This window comes from Equus asinus, chromosome 2, assembly GCF_041296235.1.
Source record: "Equus asinus isolate D_3611 breed Donkey chromosome 2, EquAss-T2T_v2, whole genome shotgun sequence".
Taxonomy (NCBI): Eukaryota; Metazoa; Chordata; class Mammalia; order Perissodactyla; family Equidae; genus Equus; species Equus asinus.
Genome location: NC_091791.1, coordinates 33,531,728 through 33,550,990, shown reverse-complemented (window position 1 = coordinate 33,550,990; position 19,263 = coordinate 33,531,728). Strand labels below are relative to the sequence as shown.

The 19,263-nt window shown below is 40.4% G+C and overlaps 1 protein-coding gene and 1 long non-coding RNA gene across 6 annotated transcripts in view; one reads left to right on the top strand and one right to left on the bottom strand.

Annotated features, from left to right (window-relative positions):
- The first annotated feature begins 520 nt into the window (after positions 1–520).
- Positions 521–19,263, top strand: part of ENTPD1 (ectonucleoside triphosphate diphosphohydrolase 1) — a 115,620-nt gene continuing 96,877 nt past the window's right edge. For 2 of the 5 annotated variants that reach the window (XM_070486345.1, XM_070486337.1), the window contains exon 1: positions 18,657–18,794. In XM_070486345.1, the coding sequence (XP_070342446.1) occupies positions 18,779–18,794 (16 nt within the window). In that variant the 5' untranslated portion in view covers positions 18,657–18,778. Of the gene's footprint in view, positions 805–18,221; positions 18,358–18,656; positions 18,795–19,263 lie in introns of those variants that run through there. The other 3 variants (XM_070486352.1, XM_070486351.1, XM_070486350.1) reach the window with 3 other exon arrangements.
- LOC123279064 (uncharacterized) lies at positions 10,984–18,080 on the bottom strand. Its single transcript, XR_006516884.2, has 3 exons — positions 17,943–18,080; positions 16,972–17,090; positions 10,984–11,301 (listed from the first exon to the last, which is right to left on the bottom strand). It is a non-coding gene; the product is annotated as an uncharacterized lncRNA (long non-coding RNA).

Below are 19,263 nucleotides of genomic sequence, written 5' to 3'. Positions count from 1 at the left end.
ATGGTTGCTGGTTCTGCCTTGGCTGTGCTCTTCTTGGAGGCAGAGTTCTTGCAGTTTCTCTGTGGTACTGAACTGATGACACGCTAATGTGGGGGATTGGAATTTGCCACCCCAAAGTGTATCTCTTTGGCTTGATTATTTTTAAAGACAAAAGACTCTGAAAGAAGCTGACTTTCCTCATAACTGCCTAAAAGAATTTAAGATAGAAGCCCTATTCCAGGAAGGAGCTAATACCATATGAAAACTATAGTAGAATGTAAAACTAGGTATGATAGACAGGAAGGCACTAACAAACCCATTTTTATCAAAGTTCTCTCTCTTGGGTCACATTGTCTATAGATGGCTCAGCAAACACTTGTTTATCAAACATTTGCATTTCCATCTCCATGTAAGTTGCCCTTCTCCCCTTGGAAGTCCCAAACCACTAACCCCAACTTCCTCCTTTGTTTTTAGCTGAAGATGATATTAAAGGTGGTGGCTTCGGCCATTCTGGCAAGTTACTCAGGTTTCCTGGGTTTCTCCCATGTATACATGTTATTAAACTTTGTTTGATTTTCTCCTGTTATTCTGTTTCATGTCAATTTAATTCTTAGACCAGCCAGAAGGACCTAGAGGGTAGATGAATAGCTCTTACCTCCCCTACAGTTTTGGCAATGAGGATGGGACAAAACTTCACTGGCTGGACACTGCTCACTCCTGGACCACTGCAGCTGAGACTTCCTGGACCCCTGATAAGGAGATAAGAGTTCTTACCATGTCAGTCTCCCAGATCTCTGCCTGCAGGATCCGGTGGAAGTGAGAGTGGTGAGTGTTTTTTCCTTTTCTGAATTTAGATTAGCAGGAGAAAATATTGGTGAAACTAGCTTCTTGGACTCAGCAACTCTGGTAAATTTGGTTTAAGTACTCATTGGTTGCTTGATCCTTCTCCTCCCAGAGATGGTCACTATTTTTCCTTGTCTCTGTCTTTAGTGTCATTTATCATAAAAAGGAAAAACCATAGGGCAAGATGCAGGCATCTCTATAAGCCTGTTGTCTGGGAATATGCATGTGAAGTGCAAGCTGTTGCTAATGGCATCTTGGAAGCCAAACAGGCTGCAAATTTGGTGGGCACAGGTCAAGCAGTTAAGAGCCATTAGGGTGCTTGCCACCTCAAGAAGACTCCTGTGATAGCATAAGTTGGTCATGGAGCAGGGTAGAAGACACACGTCTCCCACCAACATCAAGAAAATGTATGTGCAACCAGGTACTCTGTAAAACACATAATCCCCAACCCCAGGGCCTCTCACTCCTAGCTATTAATTTGGCTCCGAGAGACCCAAAGCTTAGCTAAAGCTGTTAATGTGCATATAAGATGAGGTTTTTCCTTTCATCTTGTTCTGTGTCTTGAGAGCTTCACCTTGTGACCTTTCTGGTCTCTGCCATCCGGAGGATACACGTACCAGTGTGCATCTTGATTGCCGGTTGAATAGCCTGGGGTTCCAGGACGCACTCTCTTTGACTGGCTGTATATCAGCTTTCAGGTGAGTTTGTCATAAAGGGTCCCAGTTGCTTTCATAAAAGGCATTTGTCATCTTGACCTGTACTGCCTGTGAAACAAAGGCCTTTGCTTTCTTAGGCTATTTTTGGGAATGAACTTTCTGGATCTTGCAAGGTCTGCTGCTTTTGTACTCTTTTTTGGGGATGCTTCTCACATCCCTGGTTTATTGGTTTGAGTTGCTATTAAGATCCTACTCGTCAATGTGGGCAGATGATGGATTATTTAAAGTGGAAAAACTTCTAAATTGGAAAATTTTTTTAGAGAGCTTTCATCATAATTGTTTTATTGGTACCTATGGAAAGACCAAATTAAAAAGGAAATACAAAAAAATATAATGACTAGCCTTAAGACCCTGACTCAGGCTCCAGTTACATTGAGAAAATATAAAAGCATAAGTGTTGATAAGATTATAAAGTTTGGAATGTTTGAGCTAATATTATATGAAGAAGTTATATCCATTTTTTGAGTGTGTTTTGAAAATGGACAGTATGTCTGGCTGGGAATGCTTCCCCTATCCCATATTATAAGACTGAGATCTGTTGATAAAGTCCTAGTGGAAGCTGTGATTAGAGGTGTAAATAAACGTGGGACTGTGGGGGATCAGAATTGGCCATCCCAAAATGTGTCTCTTTGGCTTGATTATTTTTAAAAACTAACCTCATACTTATTAGATACAGCAAAGCTGCTCCACACGCAGCTGTCTGATGTGCTTTGTTTCATGTCTCAGGCATTGCTGTGACAATATTTATACTCAATTGTAGCAAAAATAAATTTTTTCAACACACCGATAAAAATTTGGAGGGACTGCTGGGGGATTTGATTTCTTGAGCACAGATGTTGAGAATCTCCATGTTAGGTATTTTAAAAGACATAGAATGAGTAATAAACAGTCCCTTCCCTCTGGAGCTCCGGGTCTAGTAGTGACGCATGGTGGGGTGAGCACTGAAGGGAAATTTGGGGTGGGAAGGAATGATAATAACAGTGTAGGTGGTAGGATACTTTGTTAACATGTCAATTATTGTGGTTTCCCAATCCTACCTTGGCTTATTGTTGAAATTACACAAGGTGCCCTGAAGCAATAGGGTAAGAGGGAAGACATAAAGGGTACCTGTGAGGGCCAGGAAAGAGCATAAATTCTGGAGCACTGGGAAGGGGATGGAGGTTGGTGGGCCCATGGGTAGTGGGTACCCTTGCTTGTTCTGTGGTCGTATCCGGGTCGGTAATGCCTCAGAAAAGAAGGCTCCACTCTAGGCACCAGGGCTTCCAGGTGAGGCAAAACCCCCTCACCAGTCCTCCCCCGTCCCTACTTAGCATTGGAACAGAAAGCCTGTCACATTTCAAGGTTGAGTGGTGAGAATATCAGAAGGGATCAAGGTAGGTGAGAGACTAGAAGTCCTCCCCCCCATTTTCTGATCCATGTGCTTCTCTCAGATTCTGGTGTAAACCAGGGAGGGAAGGGGACTCCAGTGATGATTATGATTGACTTTCTTGCCAGCTCAGAGGAAGTTGAGATGGATTTAAGTTGATATAAAGAAAATAAAAAATAACAAAATGTCTTGGACACCGAAACATGGTGGTTTAAATCTGCTCCATACATAAATAACTGAGACAAAAAGCAGTCTATGACAAGGCTCTGCAGGAGGCTAGGTGATATAGCATAGTTAGAATAAACCATGGCATATTCTTTGTTGTTTGGGAGCATTGCAGTCTCTGTTTCACAAAGCTTTTTCCAGCTAAGCAAAGTAAGGAACTAGAGGGCGGTTAGATAGAGAAGGGGGAAAGAATTATTTTCCTCATTGATTCTCTTCTAGCTTGCTCCCATTTCATAACACAAAGTACAGTAACAAATGTATATGTGGTAAATAGTTATGTATCACTCAAGTATTAATGAAGTATTTTCTGGTAGTTACTTCTGCTTTCCCCTAGTTGTATGTCACACTCGAGCATATTCTGTAAAATCCGTGTTGTCCATCCTTTGGATTATGGAGGCAGAAATGAACATTGTCTTGTCTGCAAGGCATTATGGCACACAGAGTGCATAACCTTTCACTCTCCCAGCTTTCCCTCCCACAGACACCTTTCTCAACTGGCAGTTTTCTCTTTGTCATTCCAGAGGCTTCAGAGCACAGACCTCTATGCAATTTCTATTTTTCCTGGAAGGAATTATGGCGAACAGTGGAGTGGGTAGGCTTAGCGACATTTTCTATATATAGTCTGTATGTCCTTGATTCTAAAACACTTGATAAAAACAGATTTTTAATGTTTTGAAATTCAGAGTCTGTCTTGCAATGAATGTCAAAAGAAATCTGTCTGTTTCCAGGCAGAACTGTAAGTTATGCTGTGTTTGTCGTTCTGCACGAGCATGCTTAATGTTGCACGGAAGATATCTTTTCATCTGATTGCCAGCTCAGATGAGCTATTTGTAACAGTACTTAATGCAAGTGAATTTTAATTTAATTCTGGGCTCCCAATTGGTTTTTAAAACATTTCAAAGATTATAATTCAGCAAACCTAAACTTTTTTTTAATGTGGTAAATTGCCTGTTATATGCTGAGCAATGAATTTAAAAGCAATAGAGATTGTTACATGCTTTGCACTAGATCAGAAAATTTTCAGAGCTGGGAGAGATTTGTGTGACCAATTCATATGCTGAGAAGGAGTTTTACTTGGCAATGGTACATCTATTAAAAGGTTCTGGCTAACTTTCTCCCCTTAAATTTTTATTAAAATGTTTAATATTTAGCAGAAATAATAGAAAAATGTATAACGAAACATCAGTAAACTCCTTTTCCACCCCTCCAGCCATTTCCACGCTATCTTCCTCCCCTAGAGTAGGATCCTTCTGTGTCTTTTGTCCTGCTCACGCATGATATGCATATATAGGTTTTTGTTAAAAAATTGCGATGATATCATACTATTCTCAAAACTACCTATAGTGGATTTCTCAGTGCTGCATTCACAGGCCCTCAGATCTCTTCAACATTTCCATGCACACCTGCTCCTGGTGTAGTTGCCTTCCCCACAGCCTGCCCCTGTGTCTCTTTGTGAGCAGGCCCTCAGGTTGCTAGAACACGCTTTGCCTGTGCTCACAGGAGCCCAGAAGTGCCTAGGAATTTATGCTGCCAGCCCCCAGTCCTTGGTTAATGACTAAGTGCAAAGTGTAAACTTTAGCTCTGTTGCCCCCCTCATCAATATAATTTAGTCAATCATTCCTGGTAATTTCCTGGCTGTATTTTGCTTTGGACACTAAAAACAATGCTGCAATATACAACTTTGCACATATATACTTACATATTTACTAAAAGCAGAGTTTCTGGGTAGGCATCCTCTAATTGAGTGTACTGAGGTTGAATTAAGACACTCTACAATATTAAGATAAAGTGGTGGACCTACAAGTCTGAAGAGAGATCTAAGGGAGGGAACTAGGCAAAAGAATTTTGATTCTGTCTTTCAACAAGTATTTACTGATCTCCTGTTATGTGCAGGTTCTGTATAGGGTCTACATTTTCAGTGGAGAACAAAACAGAAATGGTTCCTGCCCTCTTGGATCTTCTCTAGTGGAGGAAAAAGACATTAAGCAATGCCCTCATAAGTAAATCTTCACAGACTGGATAAGTGCTACAAAGAACAAATAGAGGGGGCTGACCTAGTGGCGTAGCAGTTAAGTTCGCATGTTCTGCTTCTCAGCAGCCTAGGGTTCGCCACTTTGGATCCCGGGTGTGGACATGGCACCGCTTGGCAAAAGCCATGCTGTGGTAGGCGTCCCACATATAAAGTAGAGGAAGATGGGCACCGATGTTAGCTCAGGGCCAGGCTTCCTCAGCAAAAAAGAGGAGGACTGGCAGTAGTTAGCTGAGGGCTAATCTTCCTCAAAAAGAAAAAAAAAAGAACAAATAGAGGGTGAACTGTAAGAGTGTAGCAGTATAATTTAGAATGGGAGATCAGGAACAACCTCTCTGGGGAAGTCACAGTTATTGGGAAATAAAAATAAAAAATTTTCCCAATGTTTAGATTATTTACACAATCCTAAAGTTTATTCTAAGGAATTTAATTTAATTTTGTATTTATTTGAATTGAATAGATTTGAAATTGAGCTTTCTTCAACTAGCAATGACTGCAGAACAGCCAACTTCTTGCTGAATTCCTCTGAAACTCTCTATCTTGTCTTCTCTACCTACCCCCCATTCTTTCATGTTTATCTCATTTAAAAAACTGTGATAATATTTGCAAGGTGGCATTTTCTGACCTTGCACGTCTTTCCTGGCCCACATCAGGCTAAGATGGTAGCAGGAAGTCTTTGGCGAGGTGGTGAAAAGTGACTAAAGACCCTGTGATAGAACAACAAGAGATCTATAAGTATGAGAGGTGGTCATACTGGCAGGAGAAATGTTTGTCTTATAAGTATATCATGCTGAAGTATCTGAAGAGTCTAAATCCTACCACCACTATCATTCTGTAAGAGGAAAACCTGATGGAACTCATTAACTATGGCCTGGGACTTCCATGATAGCGTAAAAGGGAAGGAGTGAAAATGGAGACTAGAGAGACCAGGAGAATCCTGATGCCCAGAACAATCCCTGACATACAGTCGGTATTCAGTAAATATTTGTTGAGTAAATGAATGCATGACTAATACTCATCAGGGGTAGATTGTGCATGGACTGATCAGCAGTTTCATAGGAAAAAGCAGAGTACTGTTTTGCGTCAGACCCTGGACTCTCTATGTGAGCATGATGGTCTAATGATTAGAATTTTTTCAGATAATGTCCTGTGCCTGCCGGGGTTTCTTAAGGCTAAGGGCTCAGGTAAGAATACGTACCATTCTTTCTCAAAATAGGGGAAGTGTCAGATATGAATGAGGTGTGAGAGTAGGCAAACCCAGGACAGAACAGCAGTCAATGTTGGGGCTGAGCGTCCAGGGCTGGGGTCACTTTGCTTGACCAGACCAGGAGTTACTGTCCGCAGGCTTGGATACCATTATCTACCTGCATCAAAACCAGATAGAGTGGTCAGTCAGCTGGGAACCAAGGAGTCCTGTGTGACCAGAGTCAGGAAAGGCAAATTTGGTCAGGTAAATGCATAACCCTGTTGGTGACAGAGAGAAGACCTATTCTCACCTCAAACCACTTCTCACCATAAGTAGCCTTGACGTAATCTTGATGACGTCCTGGCTATTTTGGAATGGCTAGCCAGAAAGGCAAGATTCCTGATTTACAGGACCTGATTTACATTTAATTTTTCTTAAGGCAATTTGAGGGAGATCAGAATAGTCAATCAAGATCAGCTATTTATTAAGCACATATGCAAAACACTGGACTAGGTGCTATGGGATATGGAAGGAAGCGTGTGGAGAGGAGAGAAAAAGAACTGGCAGTAAGACTCAAGGATTTGAAGTCAGACTCCAGGTTGTATATATGAGATTTATTACACATGAAAAGAAGCTAGCAATGCAAGGCATTAAGCAAGTGCCAAGTTCCCTGGCACTTGTGAAAGGAGAATTATGCTCTCAGAATTTGGAGGAGAAAGGGTTAGCTAGAAGAATTTAAAGATTTAAGGTTTGAACTAGACCTTGAAGGACGAGCCAGGGGAACCATCTAGGCTAAGTAATCTCAAAAGTCGGAAAATCGCTATTATTTTTTCCTGCTCTCCTATTTCTTCAGGCTCTGTTGGCCTCCAGTGGATGAAGGGCCTAATGTAAAGGAGAGCAGGGTGCCTGACTCTGGCATTGTCTCCATTGTCCATCACCCTGGCTGATCTCTGCAGAGGCAGAGGCCTTAGCAGCAACACGAGAGCTTCCTGCTATAGGCTGGCCTGGTATTGTGGGCTATTACTGTCTTCAAAAACTGGATGTGTGAGCCATGCTGTTAAGATCTTGAGCTTAAGGATCTAGAGGCCATGTGTTCTTCAAAATTTTCCCCTGCCTCCTAGGACTTCTAATGTCTGGAATTAGAAGACAGATTTATGCTCTTTGGAGTCTTGATTGCTTAGCAAGTACAATCCTGCGTACTTAGGGTCAGTTAAATGTGGTAAATTTTTCTTAACTCCAACTTTTCTCCTTCTCAGAGCTGCTTTAAGTTCTCTGGCAGTGGTCACATATAAAGGTGGACCTCTAGAGGAGTGTAGGCATTTGCCTTCCTTTATTATTATTCTTTTCAAGTTCTGGAACCAGCAGTCACTCCTCTTTCCTGCTCTCCCCCGGCCCCAGAGTTTCTGACTTCTCCCCAGAGACACTTATTTGGAAACTTTTTTAGCCAGTGGAGAATCAACTTGGAGGGTTTTTTTCTTTTAGACCAATGGGAATATTGTGTGTCGTGGATGGGAAGATTTGAATACTACCATTATCACAGTGAGTCTGTATAACAAGGCTATTTCCATGTCTTGGCACACGGCCCAAGTTAACTTTGCTTTGCTGGATGTAGAGACAATGAATCCTATTTGAACAAGAAATCATGTGTAACAAATACTTTTGCAAAACTGTGTCCATTTAGCAGTTATTTTAATAAAAATGTTCTGCAGCAAAGGGTTTCGGTACAACAGCTGCATTTAAACACCTATACAATGTTTAACAACCTATTTTTAAAATAAACTTTTTATTGTAGAATAGTTTTTGATTTACAGAAAAGTTGTGAAAATAGTTTAGAAAGTTCCCATATTCTCCATACCCAGTTTCAACTATGATTAACATCTTAAATTAGAGTGGTACATTTGTTACAATCAATGAACCAATAGTGATATGCTATTATTAACTAAAATTTATACTTTATTTAAATTTCGTTAGTTTTTACCCAATATCCTTTTTCTGCTCCTGAATCCCATCCAGGATCCCACATTAATTTAACCCGCATGTTTTCTTAGGCTGCTCTTGGCTGTGACATTTTCTCAGACTTTCCTTGTTTTTGAAGACCTTGACAGTTTTAAGAAATACTAGTCAGGCATTATGTAGAATGTTCCTCAGTTGGGATTTGTCTGATGTCTTTCTCATGATTATACATACTGGTGTTATGTATTTTTTGGAGGAAGACCAGAAAGGTAAAGTACCATTTTCATTGTATCATACTAAGGGTGTGTGCTATCAACATGACTTATCGCTGTTGATGTTGATCATATGGCTGAGGTAGTGTTTGTCAGGTTTCCCTAGCATAAAATCACTTTTCTTCCTCCCTATACACTCCTCTTTGGAAGGTAGCCACTATGTGCAGCCCACACTTTAAGGAGTGGGGAGTTATATTCCACCTCCTAGAGGACAGAGTATCTACGTAAATTATTTGGAATTCTTCTGTACAGGAGATTTGTCTATTCTTCCTCATTAATTAATTTATTCATTAATTTTTTTATCAGTATAGTCTCATGGATATTTACTTTATACTTTGGGTTATAATTGAATGGCATTTTATTTCCAGTTTGGCTATTGAGAGATCTTACAGTTGGCTCCTGTGTCAGTTTGATATACTCCATCACTGTGGGGTTTTTTGGCCACTTCCTTGCTTTCTGGCACTACAAGATGCTCCAGGCTCACCTACTGTGTCTTAGAATCAGCCATTTCTCCAGGCAGTTCTGGTTCCTTTTTTTGGAGAATGGTTTTAGAATACAAAGCTCTGGGGGCTAGGTGTACTCATTGCTACTTGGGTGTCATTGCTTAGAGGCCCTCTCAGCTGACAGAGCAGGGGAATATATGTATTAAACCTTGTATATACACACAACTATAAATATTGCCATTTTTATCCATCTGTATATTAAAGTAAACATGAGTTCGTCCTCATGCTCAGTTAAACTAAAGCATGAGTTCATACTAATGTCTCTAACTCTAATCCAATACCACATGGATCATTCTAGCCACCTCCCCTTGCCTATCTGCAACTTTCCACTCCAACAGTGAGAATCCTGACTCCTACTGTCATCCATTTACTTAATTATTCCATTCCAGTATATGTATATAGTGGCCTCAGAATTATGAACCTGTATCTCCATGGGAAACAGCTTTATCGAGTAGGGTAATTTGCTTTTGTACAGTTCCTTTTGCCTTTAGTCTTACAAACTTCACTCATTTCCAAAATGATTAGGTCAGCACCCTTTCTCCTACTCCCTTCAATGAGGTTCTTTCATACATTTGTAATATAGTTAAATTCTTTTGTTACCATCTACATTCCATTCTGGGATCTTTTAACCTCCTGAATGATTTTTTAAAACTTTGTATACATTAAAGTTCACTCTTTGTCCTCTAAAATTCTCTAGGTTTTGACAAATGCATATTGTAATGTATCCACCATTATAGTCATATTGAATAGTTTCACCAGCCTAATAAATCCCTAGTGCTTCATCTATTCAACCCTCTACCCATCTAAATGTATCTCTGGCAACCAATTATCTGTTTACCATCTCTATTTAAATTTGACATTTAAAAAACATATAAAAATTTAAAAATATTTTTAAAATAGTTGGAGCTTTTATAAATTGATTAGACTTTTATGGATTGTGAGTGCTTTCTTTGGAAACGAATGTCTTTGACCTTAAAGAAGTTAGAGCTGTTATCAGTTATCATACCTGCAACTCATGGATTTGGGGCCTGCCTATGGAAGTTGCAATGAAATCATCATTTTAATGAAATGAAAGTTCACTCCGTATCTCTGCAAACCTTTGAGACGTTTAGAGGAATCCGGGCCTCGGGTGGGGTAGTAGGATGAAGAGGGTGAAGAGGATATTTCAACAGGAAATGTAAGAGATTTCAGCTCATGCAGAAGCGAGGCAGTTGTTGTAGCTCAGATAAGGATGGTTATGAGTCAGGTAACCACTAATGTAACCAGTGATGTAAACTAAGATAATGCCTACACCACACAGACTCCATTGAGCACTGGGTCAAGTTAGATGTTTACCTGGAATTTAGGATCTTCATTTCAATTCTGCAAATTCCTTATTGAGTGTCTGCTCTACTTGAAGTTGCTGTGCTATGTGCTTGAGGCCTGCCTTCTTCTGGTGCCACTGTTTGGTCACAAACTTCCTCTTTGGAAGAGCTGGCCATTTTGCAACATTTAAGGGCTTCCTCTTGCTCAGAGTTCAGTGCATTCCTCCCTGACTACCAAGCCCACTGGATTATCCTCGAAAGACAAAGACATGGGTGACCCCAGGTCATACTTCACTCCCCATTCCCCTCTCTCAACATAGCTCCAGTCCCACAGTTGCTGTTGAATATATAGGATCACTTTAAATTTGGGGAAGAGGGTTAGAGAGATCCTTTGTGCTGTAGGATAAAAGAGACTTCTGCTTTCATTCTCAAGTCACCTGGGGTTACTTCTGAAAAATAAATGGAAGATATTGGAGGTGGAAAAAGTAAGAGTTACAGAAGAGAAGACAATGTTTTGTTTTATCTGAACATAGACCTGACATCGAACCTGAAGTGAGTTCACTCACCCGTTGCACAGCAAGCCAATCTCTGACACCGGGGGTAGTGGAAGAAAGTAGGAATTTTATTTTTGCACAGCTCTGAGCAAGGAGAGAGGGCAGCTAATGCTGAAATCCCAAACTCCCCAAAAAGCTAAAAGGAAGGGTTTTTATTTGGGGTTTTAGGTAGGGGAGGCGGGAGCATATGGCCTTGCTGGTTGGAGCTTTCCCACCAGCTTGTCTTTGGCCTTGAGACTACTTGCAGAGAGGAGGGAGCCCGTGATCTTGCTGGTCAGCAGCTTTCCCACCAGCCTGTATCTCTTTGTGGGGAGGAGATGATCCAGGTGCTTGTCCTTGACGGTGTCTGTCTCCATGGAGGATAGTGGATTCTGGAGCCAGGAAGCCAGAGTAAGCAGGGAATGAGTGTTTTGGTTTTAACCCCATATATGCTGCATTTACTGTAAGGAAACTGATATCAGGGTCAGTATCAGATCTAGCATATAAATGAATAGGAAAGGAACTCACATTTGTGGAGTTCCACCTATGTGCTAGGGTCTCTGTTGGGAGTTCTCACATATTTATTCTCCTTTTCCCACTACAATGACTCTGTGAAGTCGATTTTTAAAAAAATCTTTGTTGTACAGATAAAGAAACTGAGGTTCAGAGAGGCTCATTAACTTGTCTAAGATCATATAGTAAGGATTTGAACCTGGATCTCCTTTACTCTAAAGGCCTGGCAGCACATTAAAATCATCTGGGCCAGGCTGGCCTGGTGGTGTAGTGGTTAAGTTCATGTGCTCTGCTTTGGCGGCCCAGGGTTCACGGGTTTGGATCCCGGGCACTGACCTACACACTACTCTTCAAGCCATGCTGTGGCAGTGTCCCATATACAAAATAGAGGAAGATTGGCACAGATGTTAGCCCAGGGACAATTTTCCTCAAGCAAAAAGGGGAAGACTGGCAGCAGATGTTAGCTCAGGACCAATTTTCCTCACCAAAAAAGAAGAAAAACAAATCATGTGGGCCCTTTAAAAAAGAAATCTTGCCTGAGTCCTACCCCAGACCAAATTAAATCCCAGTCTGTAAGGGCGGGGGATAGACATGAGCATTTTTAAGTGCCCTAAGTGCTTATAATATGGAGTCAAGGTTGAGAACCAGAGTTCGGCTCTGAGAGACAGTGTGTCTACTTTTCTCTTAAAAGAAGGGAAGGGGCATTTTCTGAACCAATTTGTATTCTAAATACCCTCAGAGCACTTTCAGATCCACCCCTACCCCCATTTCCTATGCCTCATAGGAGTTCTTATCGTCTCTGGATACCTGTAACAGCAGGCAGATGGAGTGGGGGGCAGAGGTTATTACTGCTGGCAGAAAAGTACAAATTCAATCGAGTTCATTTAATCTGTATTCCTCTTTTTTTTTTTAAGATTTTTTATTTTTTCCTTTTCTTTCTCCCCAAAGCCCCTTGGTACCTAGTTATATATTCTTCGTTGTGGGTCCTTCTAGTTGTGGCATGTGGGACGCTGCCTCAGCGTGGTTTGACGAGCAGCGCCATGTCTGTGCCCAGGATTCGAACCAAGGAAAACACTGGGCCGCCTGCAGCGGAGCACGCGAACTTAACCACTCGGCCACGGGGCCAGCCCCTGTATTTCTCTTTTGATAAGACATGTATGTATAGTGCTAAATTGTCAAAGCACAATGTCAAATAATGTCAAGAAAATTTGATATGATTTTTAAAATGTGCTGGCAAGTTTTGTTTGTTGAGTATTCGTACACCAACACCAAATAGTACTCACTTAGAATCTTGGTTTATAGGGATTGTAAGAGATGGGGCTTGGGTCTATTACTGGCAGAAAATAAAATCTATGAATTCCTGAGATTAGAGTTGTCAGTTGCTATATAACATATAACATTTTACCCCATGATTCTTGAAATATTATGATTTACCATGCCTGTAGCATCTCTATTAATTATAAAAATCCATTCTTTTACAGTCTCCTTTTAACTTGAAACCAACCACGAGCAAGTATTGTTTAAAAAATATCAATGGGAGGGGCTGGCCCCGTGACCGAGTGGTTAAGTTCGCGCACTCCGCTGCAGGCGGCCCAGTGTTTCGTTGGTTCGAATCCTGGGCGCGGACATGGCACTGCTCATCAGACCACGCTGAGGCAGCGTCCCACATGCCACAACTGGAAGGACCCACAACGAAGAATATACAACTATGTACCGGGGGGCTTTGGGGGGAAAAAGGAAAAAAAAAAAATAAAATCTTTAAAAAAAAAAAAAATCAATGGGACATAACATTTTGAACACTGAGTCAAATATTACGAGGAACATTTTAGTATATTCAAATATAATAAAAGCTGAATGGATAAATACAGGCATTCTTAAAATTGGCAAAATGTCATTTTGTACAATAGATACCCTGGGCATTTATTTTAAGATACATAAAACCAGAGTAACTCTTTTCATGAGTTTTATCAATAGATTTCTGTTTTAATGGAGAATTAGAAACACCGTAGAGACCAGAATGCCCATCCTCCACCCTATCCCACGGGCTACTACCCCCTACTCCCATCCCCGAGTGAGGCAGAAACTACCATCACCTCTCCATAAATTTATGTGATTTCTGCTTAGTCACTGTTGGGTGTATGGAGAGAGCCTCAAGTCGTCAAACCACACTGTGGATATTGCACATTGGACAAAGTGTATGGTCTTTCCTGACTTCTGCACCTCATGTTACATTCCACAAAGAAATCTAAGAAAATCTTGATATTGCTGCCTGACTATTGTACTACAGACAAATTGCACAGTGAATATACTTTTCTGGATTACACTGGTTTAACAGCTTTTTAGCTTCAACTAGATTGTTGTTCAACTTTTATTTTCCTTGCAGATAATCTCTTTCATCTATTTGCTCCTTAAATGAAATGCTCAGCCTATTTCGTGATGATCATCTAGCCTGATTATAGCAATTTTTTTAAACTAACCCCAAGCCAATCTTGGCATCTTTCAACCCCAAGCCAATTTTGCATATGGCTACTGACTCAGTGAATATTCAATCATGTTCCTTAAAACCCTGGAACAATTCCCTCATATAACTATTGCTTATCATCAGAAAATCTCCCACTTTTTTCATCTAAGATTCTTTTTTTATCTTTTGTTGCAGGAAATTCAAACAAGCAGAGAAAGAGTAAATCAAATCCCCATGTACCCATCATCCAGATTCAATAATTATCACCTCATTCCTAATCTTGTTTTATCTATACCTCAGCTACTCCTCCTCTTTTTCAAGCTAATCCCAGATTTCTTCTGTACATATTTCAGTATATCTCTCTAAAAGATAAGGACTTTTGAAAAATTATAGCCACAATACTATTAAACACCTTAAAAATGAATAGTTCTTTAATATTATAAAATGATATCCAATCAATGTTCAAATTTCTTCGATTGTCTTGGTATTTTTTTAAAAGTTGGTTTGAATCAGAATTTCAATGTCCAGATATTGCATTTGGTTGTAATATCTTTTAAATCTCTATAGATGCCTCATCCTCTTTTTTCTTCGCTGCAATTTATTTGTTAAAGAAATTGAATTGTTTTATAGTGTTTCCTCCAGGCTAAATTTTGCTGATTGTCTTCCTCTAGTGTCTTTTAACATAGGTTTCTGTGCCCTGTATTTCAGTCAACTGGTAGTTAGATCTAGAGTCTTCAGTTTTTTGGCAAGATTACTTCGGAGGGTGTGGTGTGTGCTCCTTTTTTGATGTAAGCAGTCATGGATGATTATTGCTTAGCTTCATTACTTTATTAGGTGTACAATGGTGATACTTTAATGCTATCAATTTTATTCTTTTATTATCTGGAATACTTTAAGGAGAAGCTTTTCCTCCTCAACTATTTGGTTGTCCTGTGGTACAGTTTGTACAGCAAAGGCATGTTGGGTGTTGATATTTCCCCTTTATTTACTTGTTTTTGGAATAGTGAATTGGTTCCAAAGGTGAACAATGATTTCTTTATAGTATCAATATGAACACGTGGGTATCAACATATCTGATGTGTTTCAGTCCATTTCAGTTATTATGTCTTATTGATGCTCAAATTTTTACTACTTTGGCTAGTAGGAGCCATTTGAAGTTGGCTCCTCATTCCTTTTGACACAACCTAGTAGTTTTAAACAGTATCCTTGCTTTCTGCTATGACAAAATATTCCAGGCTCATCTTATACAGTTCTTGCCTCAGACTTGAAATCAGCCATTTTTCCAAAAAGCCTTGGCTCATTTTAGTAGAAAATAGTATTTAGAGATCACAATCTTGTACAGGGGTAGAAGGTAATAATTCAGTTAAGATGTACAGGGAATGAGAGAATAAGCTGCGTGGATATTTGGGAGAACAGCATTCCAGGTAGACAGGATAGCACATGGAAAGACTCTGAGACTGGAGCAGAGGGAGCAAGAAAAGGAAAGTAATAGGAAAGAAAGTCAGAGAGGTGAGGAGGAACAGGCCAGGCAGGGCCTTGTAGGCTGTCAGAAGGACTTTAGTTTTGCCTGGAGTGAGATGGGAGCCATCAGAGGGTTTTGAGCAGAGGAGTGACAACATGATCTTTTGTTTTGTTTTGTGTTAACTAAATCACTATGGATGCTGGGGTGAGAATGGACTGATTAGGGTTAAGAGCAGAATCTGGGAGACCAGTGAGAAAGCTATCACAGTAAACCAGGTGAGAGATGATATGGCTTGGACTAGTGTGATAGCAGTGAAGGTAATGAGAAGAGGTCAGGTTCTCGATATATTTTGAAGATGGAACCCACAGAATTTGTTAAAGGATTGGACTTGGATTGTGAGGAAAGAGGATTCAAATGTGACTCCAAGAATTATGGCCTGAGACATAAATGAAATTTTAAAACATCATGATAATATGAGTGGCATCTCTTCTGTGGGTCAGTACTGTTTGTTGAGGTGGAGGGAGAGGAGAGAGGGGTCAGGCAAAGCTTCATAGAGGACCAGATACATAAGCTGAATCATGAAGGATGTGTAGGAGGACCAGGTGAACAAGAGGGGAAAGAGCATTCTGAGCAGAGGGACCAACCTGTGTAAATGCAGAGTCATGAAAGGACTATGGGTTTCTAATTATAATTCATTTTTGGAGTACAGGGACCTATGGCAGGAAAGGAGTCTAGAGAGGTAGAGAGAGACCTTATGTATTGATAGGAATTTGAATTTTACTTATGGATGATAAGGAGACTAGATTTTTTTTAGCCTTGAAATGACATTATCAGGTATACACTTCAGAAAGATCATCTGGGCAGTACAATGAGAGAGGTTGACAGTATAGAAAAAAATGGAACTGCAGTCATTCTAAGAATTTATCAAAGACCAATTTATCATTAAGAAAGATGGAATATCTCTACCTCTTTCTAACAATTCCCTCCGTCTCTCTGAGTGCAGTTTTTATTTTCTACTTCCTGTTACAAATAAGAATAATATAAATAATGGTGATAATTTTTGGTTCAGAAACAGGATTTATTTTTAAGATAAATTCTTGGGCCTTTAAAAAGACACACAAACACGATCTCTTCTTGGATTATTCTTGGATGAATGAGAAGTAATATTTACTTAACTACAGTGTTTTCATGATGCCGAGGAGGGTGTGAACACCAGACATATGATTAAATTGTAGCGCAGAGCTTGATACCATAAAAAGCATTAAATGTCAAAAAGTTCACATAATATGAGTTGGGGGCTAAAACTGTGTTTCTATTACTATATTCAACTCAGATGAACTTCAAATTTTTATGAAGTGCTAGTTATTATAATGAGATTTTACCTCTTCTGGTTGAACCAGAAGTTGGGTCCTTTACTCTAGATAGCTTCTCTCTCTATGATGAAATTGAAAGAGAATGAGTCAGTTGTCGAAGTAACCTTTCGTCAACAATGTGATATCCAAGGAGAACATGATAGGAGTTGCTTTGAATTTTACTTTTGTTTGAAATAAACTGTTACCACAGTACCCAAAGTGGGGCTCTCCTTGACATGTTCAGGTGCTTGTGTGTTTGTTTCTCCCATCTAACCTCTCATCCACTCTGATCTTCCCCTCAATCAGTCTTTTCTCCTTCTAGCTTGATGGTCTGTTTTCTCTTCTGTAGGTCACGGGATGTTTTGTGGACATGCTCTTTTTCAAGTTTTTTTCCTGAAACAGTGATGCCAAGACAGTCATAAACTCATTATAAAAATTATTGATTTTTACAAATATTGCATTATGTTACTTAAAAACAATTTTACCGCAATAGGACAAATATCAAACCAATATTCTTTATTAGAGATGGAGTCTAAACTGGCTCTGGAGAAGGCATTCAGTGGATTTTTCCTTTAGTATAATTAGCTGTTATTATAAATGCAAAAATCCTGTAACTATGAACCATTTAGTAGGATAAAGAAAGAGCCTTAGTGTACAGACCCAGATTTATTAGAGCATCCAAAATTTATTGAGCACGTACTATGTGCTGGACACTGTGAGGGGTAACAAATGCTGAAACTAAAAACTCAGCCCCTGCCCTTAATAAAGTATGATTGAAAGTATAATGGAGAATATATTTTCTATGTGGAGTCAAAAATAATCTGTAATGGTCACAAATTTAATGGTTTATATGAAGAAAAATGTCTTATGGTATAATTGGCTTTAGACACACATTCTCAAGCTGGAGAGGCAATGTAGAAAAGCATGAACTAGGAACCAGGAAACCAGATGTACATTCCTACTTTGCTGCTATTCATTGATTAATTCAACCATTCATCAAATATTTACTGAGAGCCTACCCTGTGGGAGCAACTGTATTAGCTGCTGGGGAGCATGGTAGCAAATAAGAGACACTAGCTCTCTGCTCTCTCTGTGTGAACATGAGCAGGTGGCTTAACTTTTCCACGTCTCTAACCCTAGTTAGACTAAATGTCTGGGGTCTCATTCAAATCGAAAATACTAAGGTTTGTGACAGTGTCATAGAGGGAGAAGCTACCCAGGGGCCCTTGTGACTTGAGGACTTACCTTCTTCCTGCAGAGTTAGCTCTGGTCCTGATTTCAAAATAACTCCGTATACAGAGTTTAAAAATGTTTTGGTCAGGCTCTCATTTGCATTTGGGTCATCTTAGCAAGCCTGGGCGTGCCGATTCATGCTCCTAAGACTTAAGAGGTGGGAGATTAAAGTTCGGAAAAGGTGGACGACTTGCGTCAGGACGGCTAAATAGTTGTTCCCAGCGAGCAGCCTCGTCTGCCGTCCCGCCCGGCCTTCTGACCAATAACACGGCTCCTCCTGCCGCGGCGTCCAAAGCTGGGGAGACGTTGCTCATCTGGTCTAAGGAGCCTCGAAAAGGGATTGCTCCTCAGGGGACTGGAAGCCATAGGCTTTAGGGGGCGGGAAGAACTGTTCTTGCGTCCCACAGCCTTCCCACTGGGAATCAAGGTAACAAGTTTCTTGTTATCTGGCTTCAAAATTGCAATAAGTAAATAGCTTTTTTGCTTGCAGCCAAGATACATTTTTCAAGGGGGAAAACAGATTTCTGTAGCAAGGAGGGAGGTAGAGAGCGTGCGCGAGATATTTGAACATACATTGCTTCAAGAATACAAAAAGTTACAACCCGGGGAAGCCTTCGTGTAGCTTTAGGGAAATGAGCAGCGGCACTCCCCCGCCAATCTGTCCTTTCCAGTCAATGAAAGACATAGGGTTTGAGTTCCTTCCGAAATGGGGCTGGCTGCTTTAGCCCCTCCCACGAGCCCGAGGGTCTGTTATATCTCTGTTCCTTGAATACCTCTCTCACTGAGACGACCACAGCAAGCAGAGGCTGAAAAAAAAGCAAAGAGGAAGAAAACAAAAGCTGCCAATTATGGAAGATAGAAAGGGTAAGAGCAAAATTGATTTGATCCGAAATCTTGAGAAAAAAAAAAAAAAGAAAAGCCAAAAGCCCAGACCAAAAGCAAGTACTTGAAAGAGCAAGAGGTAAAAAGCCCTAAATGAACTTTCCCACCCTCTCCTTCTGAGAGGAGGCCGAGAAAGAACTTTGGGAAACTTTTTAGCAAGCAAAGCCCAGGAGTTGTAGTCAAGGGTGGCTTTTAGCAAGCTTGAGGGGCTCATGAATATTCATTATCAATTTGTATTCAGATCTGGTTTTTTTTAGACGTAATTGACTTCTTCTGTCCCCTTGCAGTTTAAGAGGCAGCTGCCTCATTTACAGTCCAGAGTCATCTTGCTTGGAGTCGGTACCTCAGCATATTTGCTTGAAGATGCTGGGCTCCCTGTGTACATTTGTTTTGTTCTCGAATTTCCTGCGTGCTTTCCTGTTGTGAAATTAGCAAAGGCTTCTCTGCGGCG